The 15,568-nt window shown below is 26.9% G+C and overlaps 1 protein-coding gene across 7 annotated transcripts in view; it reads left to right on the plus strand.

Moving 5' to 3' along the window:
* LOC107455088 (CUGBP Elav-like family member 2) overlaps window positions 1-15,568 on the plus strand; it is a 751,728-nt gene that overhangs the window by 595,806 nt on the left and 140,354 nt on the right. For all 7 annotated transcript variants that reach the window (XM_043046908.2, XM_071187614.1, XM_016072524.4 and 4 more), the window contains one exon: window positions 5,202-5,250. In XM_043046908.2, the coding sequence (XP_042902842.2) occupies window positions 5,202-5,250 (49 nt within the window). The remainder of the gene's footprint in view (window positions 1-5,201; window positions 5,251-15,568) is intronic.

Below are 15,568 nucleotides of genomic sequence, written 5' to 3' on the forward strand. Positions count from 1 at the left end.
ATTATTTTATTTTTTATTTTTTTTAGATGAATTGAGAAAATATTTTACGTAGTTTATATGTGATATTATTTTTATTATAAATTGTATTTATGCATTTCAAAGTCGTATTTACAGAAAAATCTGGATTAGATCTTCAGAGAAAAAATTATTTTAAAATTTTACCTAATTAAAATTAGAATATCTCATATTTTTTATTTTTAACGTGGATATATTTACTAATGTCAATAAAATGTCATTTTCAACTAGAAAAAACGAACTTAGATTAAAAATTCTTTCGTTAATCCTTTATCTCAAAAACCTTGTTCTTAACTTTTATATAATAAACCCTTTAGCTCTTACTTTACTTAATAAAACATTAATTCATAAACTCAAAAATTTGACTATTCCACTACAGTATTGCGTATAAACTTAAAAGTGATACAAAATTCACAAAATTTCTTTTTTTATTTCCTTAATAAATGTTAATTTTAAAAACTGCTCTTGGATTTTTTTATATAATATTTATGTCTTGTACAGTTTTTTCCCCTCTTTATTATAACAAAAGCATAAATATTTTATTCTCGCTAATTAACCCCATTGTTAAGAAATTATTCTATCATAATTTTTGTATTAATTTATGGTATGGAAATTTCTAGCAAAAGTAATTATCTGGTCGTCTATTTGCAAATTGACACATTTGGAGGCTTTATGAATTTTTTTACCGTGATTTTAAAACTCAGATTATGAAACAACATTGATTAAAAAAAATATTTTAGAATGCATAAAAAATTTTCCCTAGTTATATTCAATTAAAAAGTAAGAATTTCATTGTTCCTTGCAAATTAGCTTTTAATAAAATACTTGCAACAATAGATAGAAATGCGTTTGTTATCCAAACCTAAATACGTTAATTAATAGTTCTTTTTTATTAAATAATTTAGCATGAAAAGAAGCTTTTTTTCCCTAGTCAATTAGCGAAAACCTCACAAAATGAATTTAAATTGATAAAATCATAATTGAAATGTTTCGTATAGAATAAATTTTATTTAGTCTGTAGACCTGAGTATTTAAAAGCAGTAATTAGTTTCTCCGAAAGTTCTATTTATAAAATGATATTTTGATTTTTTTTTACTTAATTAAGTTTAGATTGAATTAATTTATTCAGATTTTTGCATGCTTCATCATATAAACTGAACAGTAATGTAAAACCACCTTGGCTGTGTTATTGTTTTGATATTTAAATATTGATTTCTTAGAATAATAATCTAACACACAAAAAAAATTATTTTGAGGCTTTTCATAAAATGTAATTAATTTTTCAAAAGAAGTTTAAACATTTTAACTATACATCTTATGGAAATAATTTAAACCATGTATTTTATAGCACATATTAAATATGTTTTTATTCATTCTATTAAGAGAGTACTTTAAAGCATTTTACATACTTTTTGTAAATGCATAAGAGACGATACTATTTTTGTCTTAAATCATTTCAACAAAAATCTGAATTTTGTTCACATGTTTAATATGAATTATTACGCAAATGAGTTAATTTTTTTTTATTTAACATACGCTCTTCATCAAAGGGAATTCACTTAAATCGGAAATTTACAAAATATGCTTTTAGTGAAAGTAGGGAAACTATCTATTTTTAAAATACAGAATGTTCATTCCTACTTTCTTCCAGTAAATGTAATTCTATTACCTTTATACACCCTGTGATGCCACAATTGGCATTACATATTTATTTTCTATCCTTTTAAAATATCTTTCATTACTTAAGCTTTTTTTATTAATAGAATTACATTTAAAATAAATCAAAGACTTAATATTTTCAAACGAACATAAAATATTTATTCTTTTCTTATAGCTCAATGTAATGGATACTTCCTATTTCATGCTAGGCAGACTTATTAATTCACTGTCGCCTCTAATCGAAAACAAAAATCTATTAATAACTTTTTATTCTAAATTTCCAACCGCTAAATGTTTCGGTTGCATGGTTGTAATAATTCTCATAAATTTGTTGACCACTCGTGATCGCCAAGGTATTCTTTTAAACCCATATTGATATGCTAGTTGGCTTTGTTTTGGCTATGATATATTATGATAAATCGCCGATTTTGGATCTCCTACCCATACTTTCTATGTCCGTTGGGAATAATTATATTCACTTTTAATTTCAAATTTGAGGAGACTGGGAGTGCCCTTAGGGGCCTCCCCAGTCTCAATTTCTAACCGTCAGAAATGATATTCTGGCTGTATGATCTCTCAATAGAGAGTATTCTGATTTCATCCCTTTGAGGGATTTCATATTTTTTGGATTAAGAAATGGCCATTCTCTATATCACCAATTATGCCTAATAAAATCTAAATTTCACTGAACAATTTGTATATTCTTTCCTGGAGACTGTATAGTTATATTTTCTACTATACGGATATTGGCGGCTACTGACGGAGAAACAAACCTCCGCCTCACACCCTATTGATTGTTTTTATATCACCGTTGCGTTATATCCCCGTTCAGTAGCATTTGTTTAGTTTTAATCAATAGAGATATTTTGCATAGCATTGCTGGTTTTCCTACTAACGCTATTCAGGCTTCACTGGGCTTGTGCGAAAATTTCTCTGCCAATAGCAATATCATTGAGGGGTACAAAATAAGATTATCGTTACAATTAACGTAAGACAAAAGCTACGCAAAATCTCTCTATTTTAATTTATAAACAGTGTACGGTTTACGATCCAAACCAGATCTCATCTCCGTTTTGCTCCAGATGATAAGAGAACTCCTGGATCCAATATTTGAACTAACTTACCTTTATGGAGGGATGTTTTAGTGATGATTCCTCCTTATTTATGAGTGGAAAACCATGAGAATCCTCCACAGTCAGTCGATTACAAAGGAATTTAACCGATGGTACCTCAAACGCTTTATTAATATATTATGTGAGCGATTTGGTCGGTGCGTGTAAGGAGTAGTAAAATTCTGCATCCAAGGGTTAAAGATGAAAACACTAAAAAATGACGAAGTATTCACAATTTTTTATATTTATTTATTTACTTCAAAAGCTAAGAATTTTCCTATTCCTTTCTAAAAATATTGTAAATAATTTCTTCATTTGATGAATATAATTATTTAACTGCTTTTTTTTTCAAAAAAAAATGCTTTTAAAGACTTTTACTCCAAGTGTCACATGGTGAATATCACAAATGGTTTTAATGAAACATATTTTTTAATTCTCATGCACTGAAAATTTTATAAAATGGGAGAATATATTTTTATGAATTTTGGAAAAGAATACAGATAAAATATAAATATCTTATTTTTTCTTATAAATATTTCATAAATTTTAATTGTTTTAGTATAAATGAAACATGATTTACGTATGTTTGTTCACTTTGTACTTTAAAATGGGACTTAATGGCGTGAAATCTACGTTTATCATTAAAACTAAACTTTATATACGCATGCTTCTAGCTACCATCTTTACTTTTTTCCTTATATTTATAATAATATCCTGTAATAAGTAAGGCATCCCTTACATGTATGAATGGAAATGTAATGGAATGTAAGATAGTCCATAATGTCTAGTAGAAAAAGGAATGGTGATGAGCAACAGTTGCCTTTGATGAATTCTTATCCTACACTAATTACTCATTACTTATTTTACTTTTTATTAAAATTATTTAACTACTTATTTATCCATTACTTATTTTACATTTTATGAAAATAATTTAACTACGTATTTATCCATTACTTATTTTCTTTTTATTAAAATTATTTAATTGCTTATTTACCATTACTTATTTTACTTTTTATTGAAATCATTTAACTACTTAATTAGCCATTACTTATTTTCTTTTCAGTGAAATTATTTAACTACTCCTCATTACTTATTTTACTTTTTATTAAAATTATTTAATTACTTTTAACCAAAAAAAGTTTTTCAAAATACTTTACCCATATGCAGCGTTTTTGGCAAATGGTGAAAATCACATATGGTTATAATTAAGTATTTTTTTTAAATCTCTTGATGGAAAATTTTATAATATGTGAGAATTTAATTTCCTAAATTTCAGAAAAAATATATCCAAAAAATAAATACTTCTTAGAAATAGAACTATATTAGAAATAATCCACTAATTCTAATTTTTCTAGCTTAAATTAAACACAATTTCTTGTACATGCGTTATTCACTTTGCGCTTTAAAATGCAACTTTAAATGTTTAGAGGGAAATCTACGTTTATCATAAAAAACATACTTCCAGCAACATTCGTTATTTTCCCCTTAACAAGTAATAAATAATAAGTAAACCATCCCTTACATGTGTGAATGGAAATGTAGTGGAGTGTAAGGTAGTACATAATGTATGGGGAAAAAGGATGGTGATGTGCAACAGTTGGCTTTGATGAATTCTTATCCTACACTAATTAACCATTACTTATTTTACTTTTTATTAAAATTATTTAACTACTTATTCGCCATTACTAATTTCACTTTTTGTTAAAATTATTTAATTACTTATTTGCCCATTACTTATTTTACTTTTTAAAATCATTTAACTACTTAATTAGCCATAAATAATTTCACCGAAAAGAAAATAAGTAAACTACTTACTTACCCATTACTTATTTTACTTTTAATTAAAATTATTTAATTACTTTCAACTAAAAGTGTTTTAAAATACTTTACCCCATATGCAGCGTTTTTCAAAACGCAACAAACGGTGAAAATCACGTATGGTTATAATTAAGTTTTTTTTTTAAATCTCTTGATGGAAAATTTTATAAAATGCTAGAATTTAATTTCCTGAATTTCAGAAAAAATATATCCAAAAAATGAATACTTCTTAGAAATAGAACAATATTAGAAATAATCCATTAATTCTAATTTTTCTAGTTTAAATGAAGCATAATTTCTTGTACGTGCGTTATTCACTTTGCACTTTAAAATGCAACTTTAAATGTTTAGAGGGAAATCTACGTTTATCACCAAAAAACATACTTCTAGCAACATTCGTTATTTTCCCCTTATATTTATGATAATATCCTGTAATAAGTAAACCATCCCTTACATGTGTGAATGGAAATGTAGTGGAGTGTAAGGTAGTACATAATGTATGGGGAAAAGGGATGGTGATGAGCAACAGTTGGCTTTGATGAATTCTTATCCTACACTAATTACCCATTACTTATTTCTTTTTTTCTTCTTTTACAGATGCACCATCCAATACAGATGAAGCCAGCAGACAGTGAGAATCGAAACGGTAAGTCTTACTGTATCTGTTCTACACATCTTTTTCTGTTTACTCCATTTATACGTAATTATTTTTTTCCCCCGATTTCTTTTCCTCATTTTCTACCATTTTTTTTCCGTTATTATCTATCGGGAAAAGGAAAGTATTATGGAAGTTGTCCATTACTTTCGACTGAAAGTTGTTAAATTATGAGTATTAATTCCGGGAGTGTATTAATGGCGAAAAGGTAGTCTCAACTCCTTTTTTTGTCTTGGTAATATTTGGAAGAAATGAAAAAAAAAGTGAAGAAATCATCTATTTTTGTTGAAGGAAAATTCCTCTTATGGAAGTGGTTTTAGTATGGATTATTGAAAAAGTACACATGGTGAAGTTATTTATAACACTTTCAGACCTATCATTATTTATATGTAGAAACAATGGTTTTTTAGATACATGAAACGAAAGATTTAAAATTCGTAGAAAGGAATTTTAGACGTTTTTTAGATTTTTTTGTTTACTCGATATGCAAAAAATAAGTTACGTTAAAAATATACTTCACAACGAACAAGCGCATGGAAAACATCACCATAATTTACATGTATGAGTACAGTAATATAATTAAGCTTTTTTATTCCATTTATATTTTTTAAGAAATATGCCTGACTAATCTAAACTTTTAAATATAAATTTAAATAATATAATAAATAATATAATTCAATTTAAAAAATAAAACTTAAGTAGTCCAGATGGTCCAGGAGCGGCAAAAAAACCTGACCATCTTTACAGAGAAAATAATTTTTAGCCAGAAGATTTGAAGCATTCTGTCAGATTGAAAATTTTTACATTTAATCCCGCAAATGACAAAGATATATTCAAGGATAGCTTACAACTTTCGGCAAATGGTGTATTTTCATTTTTATTTGGTTAGCATACAAAGGTTTATTAATTAATAATTTTTTTAAACTTAGTAGAAAGATTAATATGCCGAAACTTGTTTCCTTAAAAATTGAATAAAGACAACAAAAATCTTTGAAAATCTCTTCTTAGCTTTTATTTACACGTACTGTAAACTTTTTTTTGCCTTTTTTTCTGCAGCTTTGTCCAGACTCTTAAATGCAAAATTTTTCTTGAAAACTTAATCATCAGGCCAAATATCACTTTAAAAGTGTTTGAAAAAAAGTATATAACAGCCTGCGCAAAAAAACATTGAGCATAAAATCTAAAATAAACCTTGAGAAATGAATCCTCGTTTTGGAAACGCTTTCCACTCTTGATTTGCAAATGATGATTCATCGATTTCAGAAGGTTTCCCTAGCCTTGTTTTGTAAAGGCAAATTTAATATCACACTATAAAATGGTTTTTTATCCCATAGCACATGCGAACACCGTGATCAATGGAAACCTCATTGCGCATAGACTAGCATAGTTGAATTTAACATTGTTTCAAACTTTTCCGGTTCATTTGCTAATCATTTAAAAAACTTTATTGAGTTTTGTGATAAAGGCTTTTTGTGACAATAAAATCAACTCTACATAGCTATCAGGGATTAGGCGGTCAAGGATGGGACTTGTAGAAAAAAACAGCGAAGTTGGTAATAACTTAAACAATTTATCGAACAATTTTAATCATATGCAACCAGATTTCCTCGACATTCCTGTCATTTAATTGGCAGTTTGTTCAAACTAGTGGAATAAAACCCTGGTTAATAATGCGAATCAACGATTTCCTAATAGGCAAGTTTTGCAGCATTGTCAAAATTAAATTCGGATAAAAAAAAATTCTCCTATTTGATTAAGAAATGGTAATTAATGGAGGCGAGATTTTGTGAATATAAAGATGCTGAGGCTACAATTTCCGTATTTTTGTTACAGCTATTTGAGCAGTGTGTGGTCTTGAGCTTTAATGTAATAAGATATGGATCGATCAGTTGCCCAATCTAGGATGTTTTCATTTAAATGTTTGTACATTTGTTGGTTGCAGTCCATTTTTGGTATGATCGATGAGCATAGGTTTCATAAAATCAGAATGAATCATACTTGTGATAATCCACCAAGCACTCACCATCAGCTTCTTTTGCCCTGAGCGTGCTTTTATGCGATTTTTCCTTATATCTTTAGTTGTCAACTGCTATTGTAGATTACTTTTTTCGAAAAAAAAATTAACAAGGATGCTTCAAATAAGCAAGAATATATGCTGACAATTGGACTCAAATCTATAGTTTATGTCCAACTTTAGTAAAGTTTCGTATGCTTCTAAAGGTCTGAGAATCTTCATCAATTTACAGTGCACAAACGTACGACCTTTCGAATGCAAAGACTAAAAACTTTTGGCACATTTACCAAATGTATATAATAATTGTTTGCCGGTTTAAAATAATACTTCAGAGAGTGTCTTACAAAAATATCGTGATTCAGTGAATTAAGACAAAGAAAATATAAATCTGAATAATTTTTGTTCTAATGATCGGATTTTTGTGAACTGGTGCCTATTTTAATGGTTCAAAAGTTTGACTTAAGATATACTAAATATTTAGTGATACCTATTATTTAAAAAATATGGAATCGGATACAAAATCATACTTTATCTGAATAAATGCACCATTTGCGGCAGATTTAGTTAAAAGAAGTTTTTAAAAAAGATGTATTTTTAAATTTTCGCTTCCTAATGTATTTATACGATTAATTTTTGTTCAAAATTTATCTTTTTTTATTTAAAATTGCCTTCTCTACCATGTAAAAATCCTGTGTACCTTAAAACTTAACTTTTATATCTTTATTAAATAGTACAAGGAAATAATAAATAATTGGTTAAAAATAATTTTTAAATACTAAGAAGAAATTCCGGTGAAAATATCGCACTGTATAGCAAAGACATTTCTGGTAGAAAAAGAATAGAAAAAAGGAAGAACGAAACATAATTCTAGTTAAGAAAAAATTTTAAAAATATGGTATTTAAACCAATTATTTGGTAAATTTTCCGTTAATATGGTAACAACTTGCTGGAAATTCTGGCTTTTAAAATTATAGTTTTTGTTACCACATACTTAGTATAATAAATATAAAACTGAAAAGTAAATGTACCGTTATTAAAGTTTTTCATGCCATGCTCTAAGGTATCCTGATAAAATTACCAAATTTCCCCCCAATTTTATCACATATTATAAAATGATATTTTTTTTTAATTTTACCAAAGACATTATTTTTTTTAAGCGCTTCAGTAAAAATTGTCTCATTTTTGATGTTCCCATACAACTAGAAATACGGTAAATATTACCACATTCAAGTAGTTTTGATCATACTTTTTTTTTCTCAGTGCATGAATTAAAAAGCAGACAATCAAATTTCATAATTCTGTGTGAAAAATTTACGATTTGGTTAAAAAAACGAAATAAATATGGCGAAATACACAAAAAGTGAATTTAATATTAACTGACATAATATAATTAATTTTTCAGACATATATATGAATTCACAATTATAATTCACATTAGTTTAATCAAGGAAATTGCGTTTTTTAGTCTGATTCAAGTTCATAATTAATGCTGGGCACTAACCAATTACCATAAAGTCAACCCTTTGAACCATTAAAATTTATACTTAGTACGTGAAAGTATGATAATTAGAACAAAGGATATTTATGGTGATATATTTTGCTTGGCTCTATGTACATAAAGACTAAACACATTCATAACCAGTACGAAATAATATATTCATGAACAAACTAAAACACATAAAAATCTTTAATGGTAACCAGCGAACACTATTTCCTTTTGTTTGTTTTTATCATCAACCAAAAGCACACCATTCGAGTAAGAAAATGCTTTTCTCAATCGAGTTGAGGACAGAAAAAACGTTGTAAAGAATTTTCTTATTCTTGTCCATTATATAGAGGGTGAAAAGAAAGGAAAAAAAAGCGTGCAGAATAATTTGAAGCTTCGAATGTGTACTACTGATCCTTATGCCCGAAGTGTTCCAAACTGGTAATCTTTTTCATACATTCCTTAGAAAACAGGAGAAACCTGTATCTGAATACAAATCCATATCAAGACGCATTTTTTCATGGACTTTGGATTCAGATTGGATCCCCGGTAGGGAAGTAAGGAGGAAATCCCTTTTTACTATCTGAATAAGGGAAATCTTATTCAGAATTCTGTCTTTCAGTAGTTGCTTCGATGCTTTCTAGGTTTTGGGGGAATTCCTGGGGAAAAGGGAGCTTCCCGTCAAAATTAGTTTGTTTAGCGTTTGAGTGTTCCGCGTATTCTTGCGATTTGTGAATGGCTTCTTTTTCTGGAGAAAAGGTTATCGCACAAACCCACTCCTCGGCGATCAAGGGGGATCAGTCCTCAATCAAGAAAAATACACAGATGAACTCTTTTTTTTCTAGTTTTCTTCAACTACCTACAGAAAACATTCTCTTATTTTTTGCAGAAAAGTCTGATTCAGTTTTGTTTCTGAAACACGTGATGCACTTTCCTCAATCCTTCATTTTTTTTATTTACTTATTTGTAGCAGTATACAGAATAAGCTTAAGAAATGAAGTCTCTTTTAGATTAAATAGGAATGCATAATAAAACAAATGATTTTATGAAATTCGCATTCTTAAACACAGTATTTTTTTATAAATAAAATGGCATATGTTTTTAGGTGTAAGAATTTGCGTAATAAGTTTTTAAATGAACGATAAAAAATGTTTCTTCTAGATTTGACATTAATATGCGATAATAACAAAAGTTTCTGATTTCATTATCTTCACTTTTTTTAAGTTAACATGCATTTCTATATAGAAATCGAATAATAGAATCAAAATATCTTTTGAAACTAAAGAGGGATTTAGGATTTTTTCAAAATTAAAAATAGGATAATTACGAATGTTCGAGATCACTTATGTAAAGTTTTGCATTGCAAATTGCAATTAATATCCAAAACTGATCGATTACTTTTGTATTAACGCTCAGAGACCAACATGAGTATATATAATGTAAATGTATTTATTACAAAAATTATTTACAATTTGTGAAAATATTCTTTTAAAATCTGAACCTAAAAAATAAAAAAATTCAAAAAATTAAAAGAAAACTATGTATTTTCATTTAAACTCCATATTTTTTTCATTTCTAATATGTAGATTTAAAAAAGATAAATTTAAACTTTTTTTTAAAAAAGATAAAATCTATGAAAGAGTTATTTGAATTTTGAAGAACCTTCTCTCCCCTAAATTTAACTCATAAATATTTCAAATCATAATTCTGGTTAAGAAATTAAGAAAATCAAAATATACTGTATCAAAATCATTCATTTGGTAAATTTTTCCGTACATGTAATTCGATTTACCGAAAATTCAGGTTTTCAAAATAATTCTTCCTACCAAACATTTAGCGAAAAATACAAAACTGAAAAGTAAATTTAAACTAATGAATGGTTTTTATGCCATTTTTTAATGTATGATAAAATTATCAAATTTTAAAACAAAACCTTTTTTTATTGTAAATTTCAGTTATTAATTTTAGTTTAAAAATTAGTTTCCTTCTCATCAGGTATTATTACAACTATTAATTATAATGTAAATTATAATTATATTAAGTATAGTTATATAATCGATACTAGTTACGTCATTAGTAAATATAACAAAGATAAGAGCAATCGAAATAATATTATCATTTTGCAGTTATAAATATGCTATAACGCTAATATAGCGATAACCCTTCGGCGCAAACTTTCTATTAAACATGTTTTTCATACTTCATTATATTGTATTAATTAAGTCAAAAATAAGTGAAAACTATTATATTTAGCATTTTAATAATTTATAGTTATTAGATACAGCTTGAAACACCTGCGTCTTTTACTGCTTTAAAAATCTTCCAAACACAGCTCGCTTCCAAACAATTATTTTTCAAATTTGCACTTATTTCGATCTAAGCGAAACAGTTATTCGTTATTGAAATTTCTTTTATTTACGAAATCAATTATTGATAAATTTTTTATTATGAATGAAAAATTTCACATTACTTTTTTGGAATTTATAATTTAGTACAAATATAATTCTGATAATCCAACATAATTTTTTTGTAAATAATAGACTGTTTTGTATAATTAAAAAATACCATAATATATTTTACTTGTAAATAAAGCGTCAGAAAGAAATATATAAAAAGAGACACCGGCGTTCTATTTGCATTAAAGGATTAAGAGCTAAAACCAACAATCCTTAAAAAAAATGTGCTTAATAAATTGGATACAAACTTAAATTATGTAATGAAAATTATACAGTCGGAAACAATCTAGGAGAGAATGATATTATTATGAGAAAACTGAAATAACTCTATATTGCTTACGATTTAAACTAATTTTCAGGAGACAATACCTCTAAAAAACGTAAAAACATTTTTTTAAGAGTCATCGCTCTCAATAAACGCCATGGAAACTAACTTGAAATTATATCCACTTTATATCAAACTAATTCCGAAAATAACGATAAGTGCTCTGTCAAAGATAATAAAAAACTCTATGGATACATAAAAAGTGAACTGTAGTTAAGAAGTTTTTTTTTATTTTATTTACTAAGCACCTCTTAAAAATACATTCTATAGCCTAGAAACATTTTATCAACAAAAAATATACGAATGAAGGTCGTTGAGTAAAAGCATTTAAGCAGAACGTGTTGGAACTTCGATATAGATTGCAGATTACTTACAAGTAGCCAATTTGGAAAGAATGGCCCCAGCAAAAAGCTTATCGAATTACCACTTTTTCATACCATCCTCTTTCTCGACCATTTAGGTATTTGAGGGTTTTAGTATGTCTCGTCAATTATATAGCTACGTCTACAACTACAATCGTTAAAAAAGAATTACAGGTGGGCACAATATTGCTCTGCGGAAATTCGAAATCGTCTATTTTAACATTCGAATCTAATATTATTTTCGTATGGTTTCTGTGGATCGTGAAAAGGATATGAAACAAAGACACGAAAATGATACGAAAACAATTTCTGATTTTGCAAATACTTTAAAGGGATATAAAATAAATTTTTATTTTGCGGACTACTTTAAATAACTAAATATACTTAGCCTAAATATGAACATGAGTATTTAAGTTAATAAAAACTTATCCAAGTGTTTTATATTTAAATTTGTTTATTTTAAATTTTTTTTCTTCAGTCTTAAATTTTAAAGTGCCTTTAAAATTTAAACTTAAGGAACATGTTAGACATGCTCATTATCAAGAGTACGATAAATCATGAATTATTTACTGCATATTGTTGCACGAATTCAATTTCGATAGTACCAAAAATTATTTTCACCTCAGTCACATCAACTCATCTCGATGCCCTAGAATCTTTCTTTTATATAAATTCTTTTATAGAATTCATTTATATGAATGCTGATATCCTTGTTAACGACCTCGTGGAAATGCCTTTTACCCTGATTCTCCCCTCTCGGCCGCAGCGGCTTTTCTTGTTATATTTTTTCATCTTTATTTTTGCTTCACTCTCGGCGACTGCTATTTCCTAGTTTTTTTCCTCACCTTTATTTTCTATTTTATGTTGGCAACTTTTTCAAATCACTTTTGCTTCTTCTCATTTATGTCTGGCAAGTTTTGAAAATGAACACCTATTTTTGAACGCTTGAAACTTTTATTTCCATCAGTATATTTTTGAAACCAATGAAGTTTTTTTATAAGTAATATCTTGAGGTTATTAATTTAGTTATCATTAATATTTTCTGGTATGTATGTGGAATGTTTAGAAGTTCAAATAATTTTAATGAATAAATGAATTTTAAGGAAAAAAAATATTTAAGCAAAACCGGTTGAAACTTCGATATAGATTGCAGATTACTCACATGTAGCCATTTGAAAAGAATCTCCCACTCAAAATGCTTACCGAATTACCACTTTTTCATACCATCTTCTTTCTGACCATTCAGTTATTTGAAGATTTTATTTAGTTTGGTTTGTCAATTATGTAGCTATGTCTCAATTAGAGTCATTAAAAAAGAGATAGGGATATTGCTCTTTGAAAATTCAAACTCACCACCTATTTTTGCATTTAAACCAACCATCATATTTTTATAGTTTATAGTTTTTGTGGATTGTAAATAGGATATTAAACAAGGACTATTGGATGCAAAAAACCATTTAAGTTCTTGCAAAGCCTTTAAAGATATAAAAAATAAATATTTTTTATGTTTTAATTTTATCTTTATTTTAACAAACAACTTTAAATTAATAAATATACTTATTTTAAATATAAACGTAAGTATTCAAATGAATAAAAGCGTTTATCCAAGGGTTTTCTGTTTAAATTTTCTCATTTTAAATTATTCCACGTAAAAGTAACCCTTTTTATGACTTTTTTAAATGTTTAAATGCTGTTAATATATTTTCGTATGCAAGAGCAATCAGTAGAATTCTTCAGAAATCAATTTTAAGGAATAACTTATGATCTGAATTATTTTATTCTCATTATTTTCAGGGATTAAACATAAAATCAAATATGTATATGCTTATTTTTCTTAATCTTTTAGCAAAGTATATTTAATTTAGTGTTCTTTTATTATTTTATTTAATATTGCATTGATAAGCTTTAGAAGTACTGAAAAAATTGAAATAATTTGTAGAAGATACTAAAAATATTTTTCTTTGAATTTCGAAACATAAGTTGGCATTATTTGTGAGTTATAAACTTAATTTTGATAGAAGAAATTTGGTTATTATTATGTTTCAAATAATACATTTTAAGATAAATTGTAAGTGTTTTAAATTCTGTCTTGAAAGATAAGATATTTAAAAAGAATAATTTAGCTGTCGCAAGCTAACGTCAAATTTTAAATCATTCATTAAAAGTTATCTTAGTATTTTAAGGCGACAAAAATAGTATGAATTTTCTATTCTTTTTATTTTAAACTTTAAAGAAAACATTATTTCTCTTTTAAATATTGGAAAAAATTCTTATTATTTTTCACGAAATTGAACTTATTTTTCTTTTATATTTTTAAATATTACGTGGTGCTGATGTGAGACTTTTTCATAAAATTATTTTTTTTTACATTTATTTTCACAATGTAAAAAAATAATCACGTCAAAAAGTAACTGCATGAAGTTTTTAAAATTTATATTTTATATGTCGTAATTTAATTTGCTTTTTATAGAATGGAAAATAATAAATTTTTAATTTTTTTATAGAATTGAAAATAATGAAAAAATTAAAACTATTTTTCGTTAAATTTATCCATCAAAATTTAATATTTTGATAGATAAATAAAAAAAATGAATATTGAGAAAATATATGACAATATAATAGACAAAAATGTCATTCAAACTTCAATTTTTTTTCCATTATTATTTGAAAAGAATGTTGAAAACAAACTAAAATATAAATATTTTTATTTAAAATAAATCTAAAAGTAATATTAAAGAATAGTAATTTCAATTACATCAAAAATTAGCATTAAAAGTTTGACCAGCAATTTTATTGTACATCTTTAAATGATGAATGTAGGATATTTTTTTGGTATAAGGTTGCCTTTTCACTGTTAAACTGCTGTAGCTGAGTTTTATTTATTAAAAAAGCAATTGTCGTTGAGTCAGAAAAATTTAAAAACTCGAGCGATGAATACTTCTTAATGCCTGCAATTTGGCTTAATTTTCATAAAAATTTTATTAGCTTCTTTTTCTACATTTAAAACATTTAAGCAACTATTTTATTATAAAAAAAACTTCAAAAAAAATATTTCCGGTATTTAAAACTTTCATTTTTGCGTTTTTCTCAAATGCACATTTTAACCGTTTCGCTCGAAAATTGCAACCGCTCAGTGTTTTGCCGTTATATTTGCGGGCATGAAAATTTCGCAGTCATTTCCAAAACTTCCTTCTTGGCTACGAAGCTTATCTGTTATTTAATAGCAGAAACAGTAATAACTGCGCCGTTATTATTATGGCCGTAATAAGCAGGGGGAATGTTCATCAGTTAACAAACCGATATGTGCACATTTTAATGGACTACGTCAGAAGTGATTTACACTAACAACGGGACTTCGTTTATCTCGATTCGGAAATTGAACATCTACACACCCAGAGAAGCGGTTGTACTATTTCAAGAATGTTAGTTTTCCGCACAAAAGTTCCGATTGATTTTTTTTTTCTTTGCTTTCCTTTTCGTTTCTGCGTTTGTTTGTTATAGAGCAATAGCTAGATGATTACCTCACCTAAACTATTTATTTGGCTGTTTGAATGGCAGTGATTAAAAGAAACTAAATAGAATTTTGTTGATAGGAACTGGTCTAGAAAACTGTAGCATTTAAAACTTTATAACTATTCTACAATGATGCAATGCTCTTGAAAACTT

The sequence above is a fragment of the Parasteatoda tepidariorum genome, chromosome X1, assembly GCF_043381705.1.
Source record: "Parasteatoda tepidariorum isolate YZ-2023 chromosome X1, CAS_Ptep_4.0, whole genome shotgun sequence".
Lineage (NCBI taxonomy): Eukaryota > Metazoa > Arthropoda > Arachnida > Araneae > Theridiidae > Parasteatoda > Parasteatoda tepidariorum.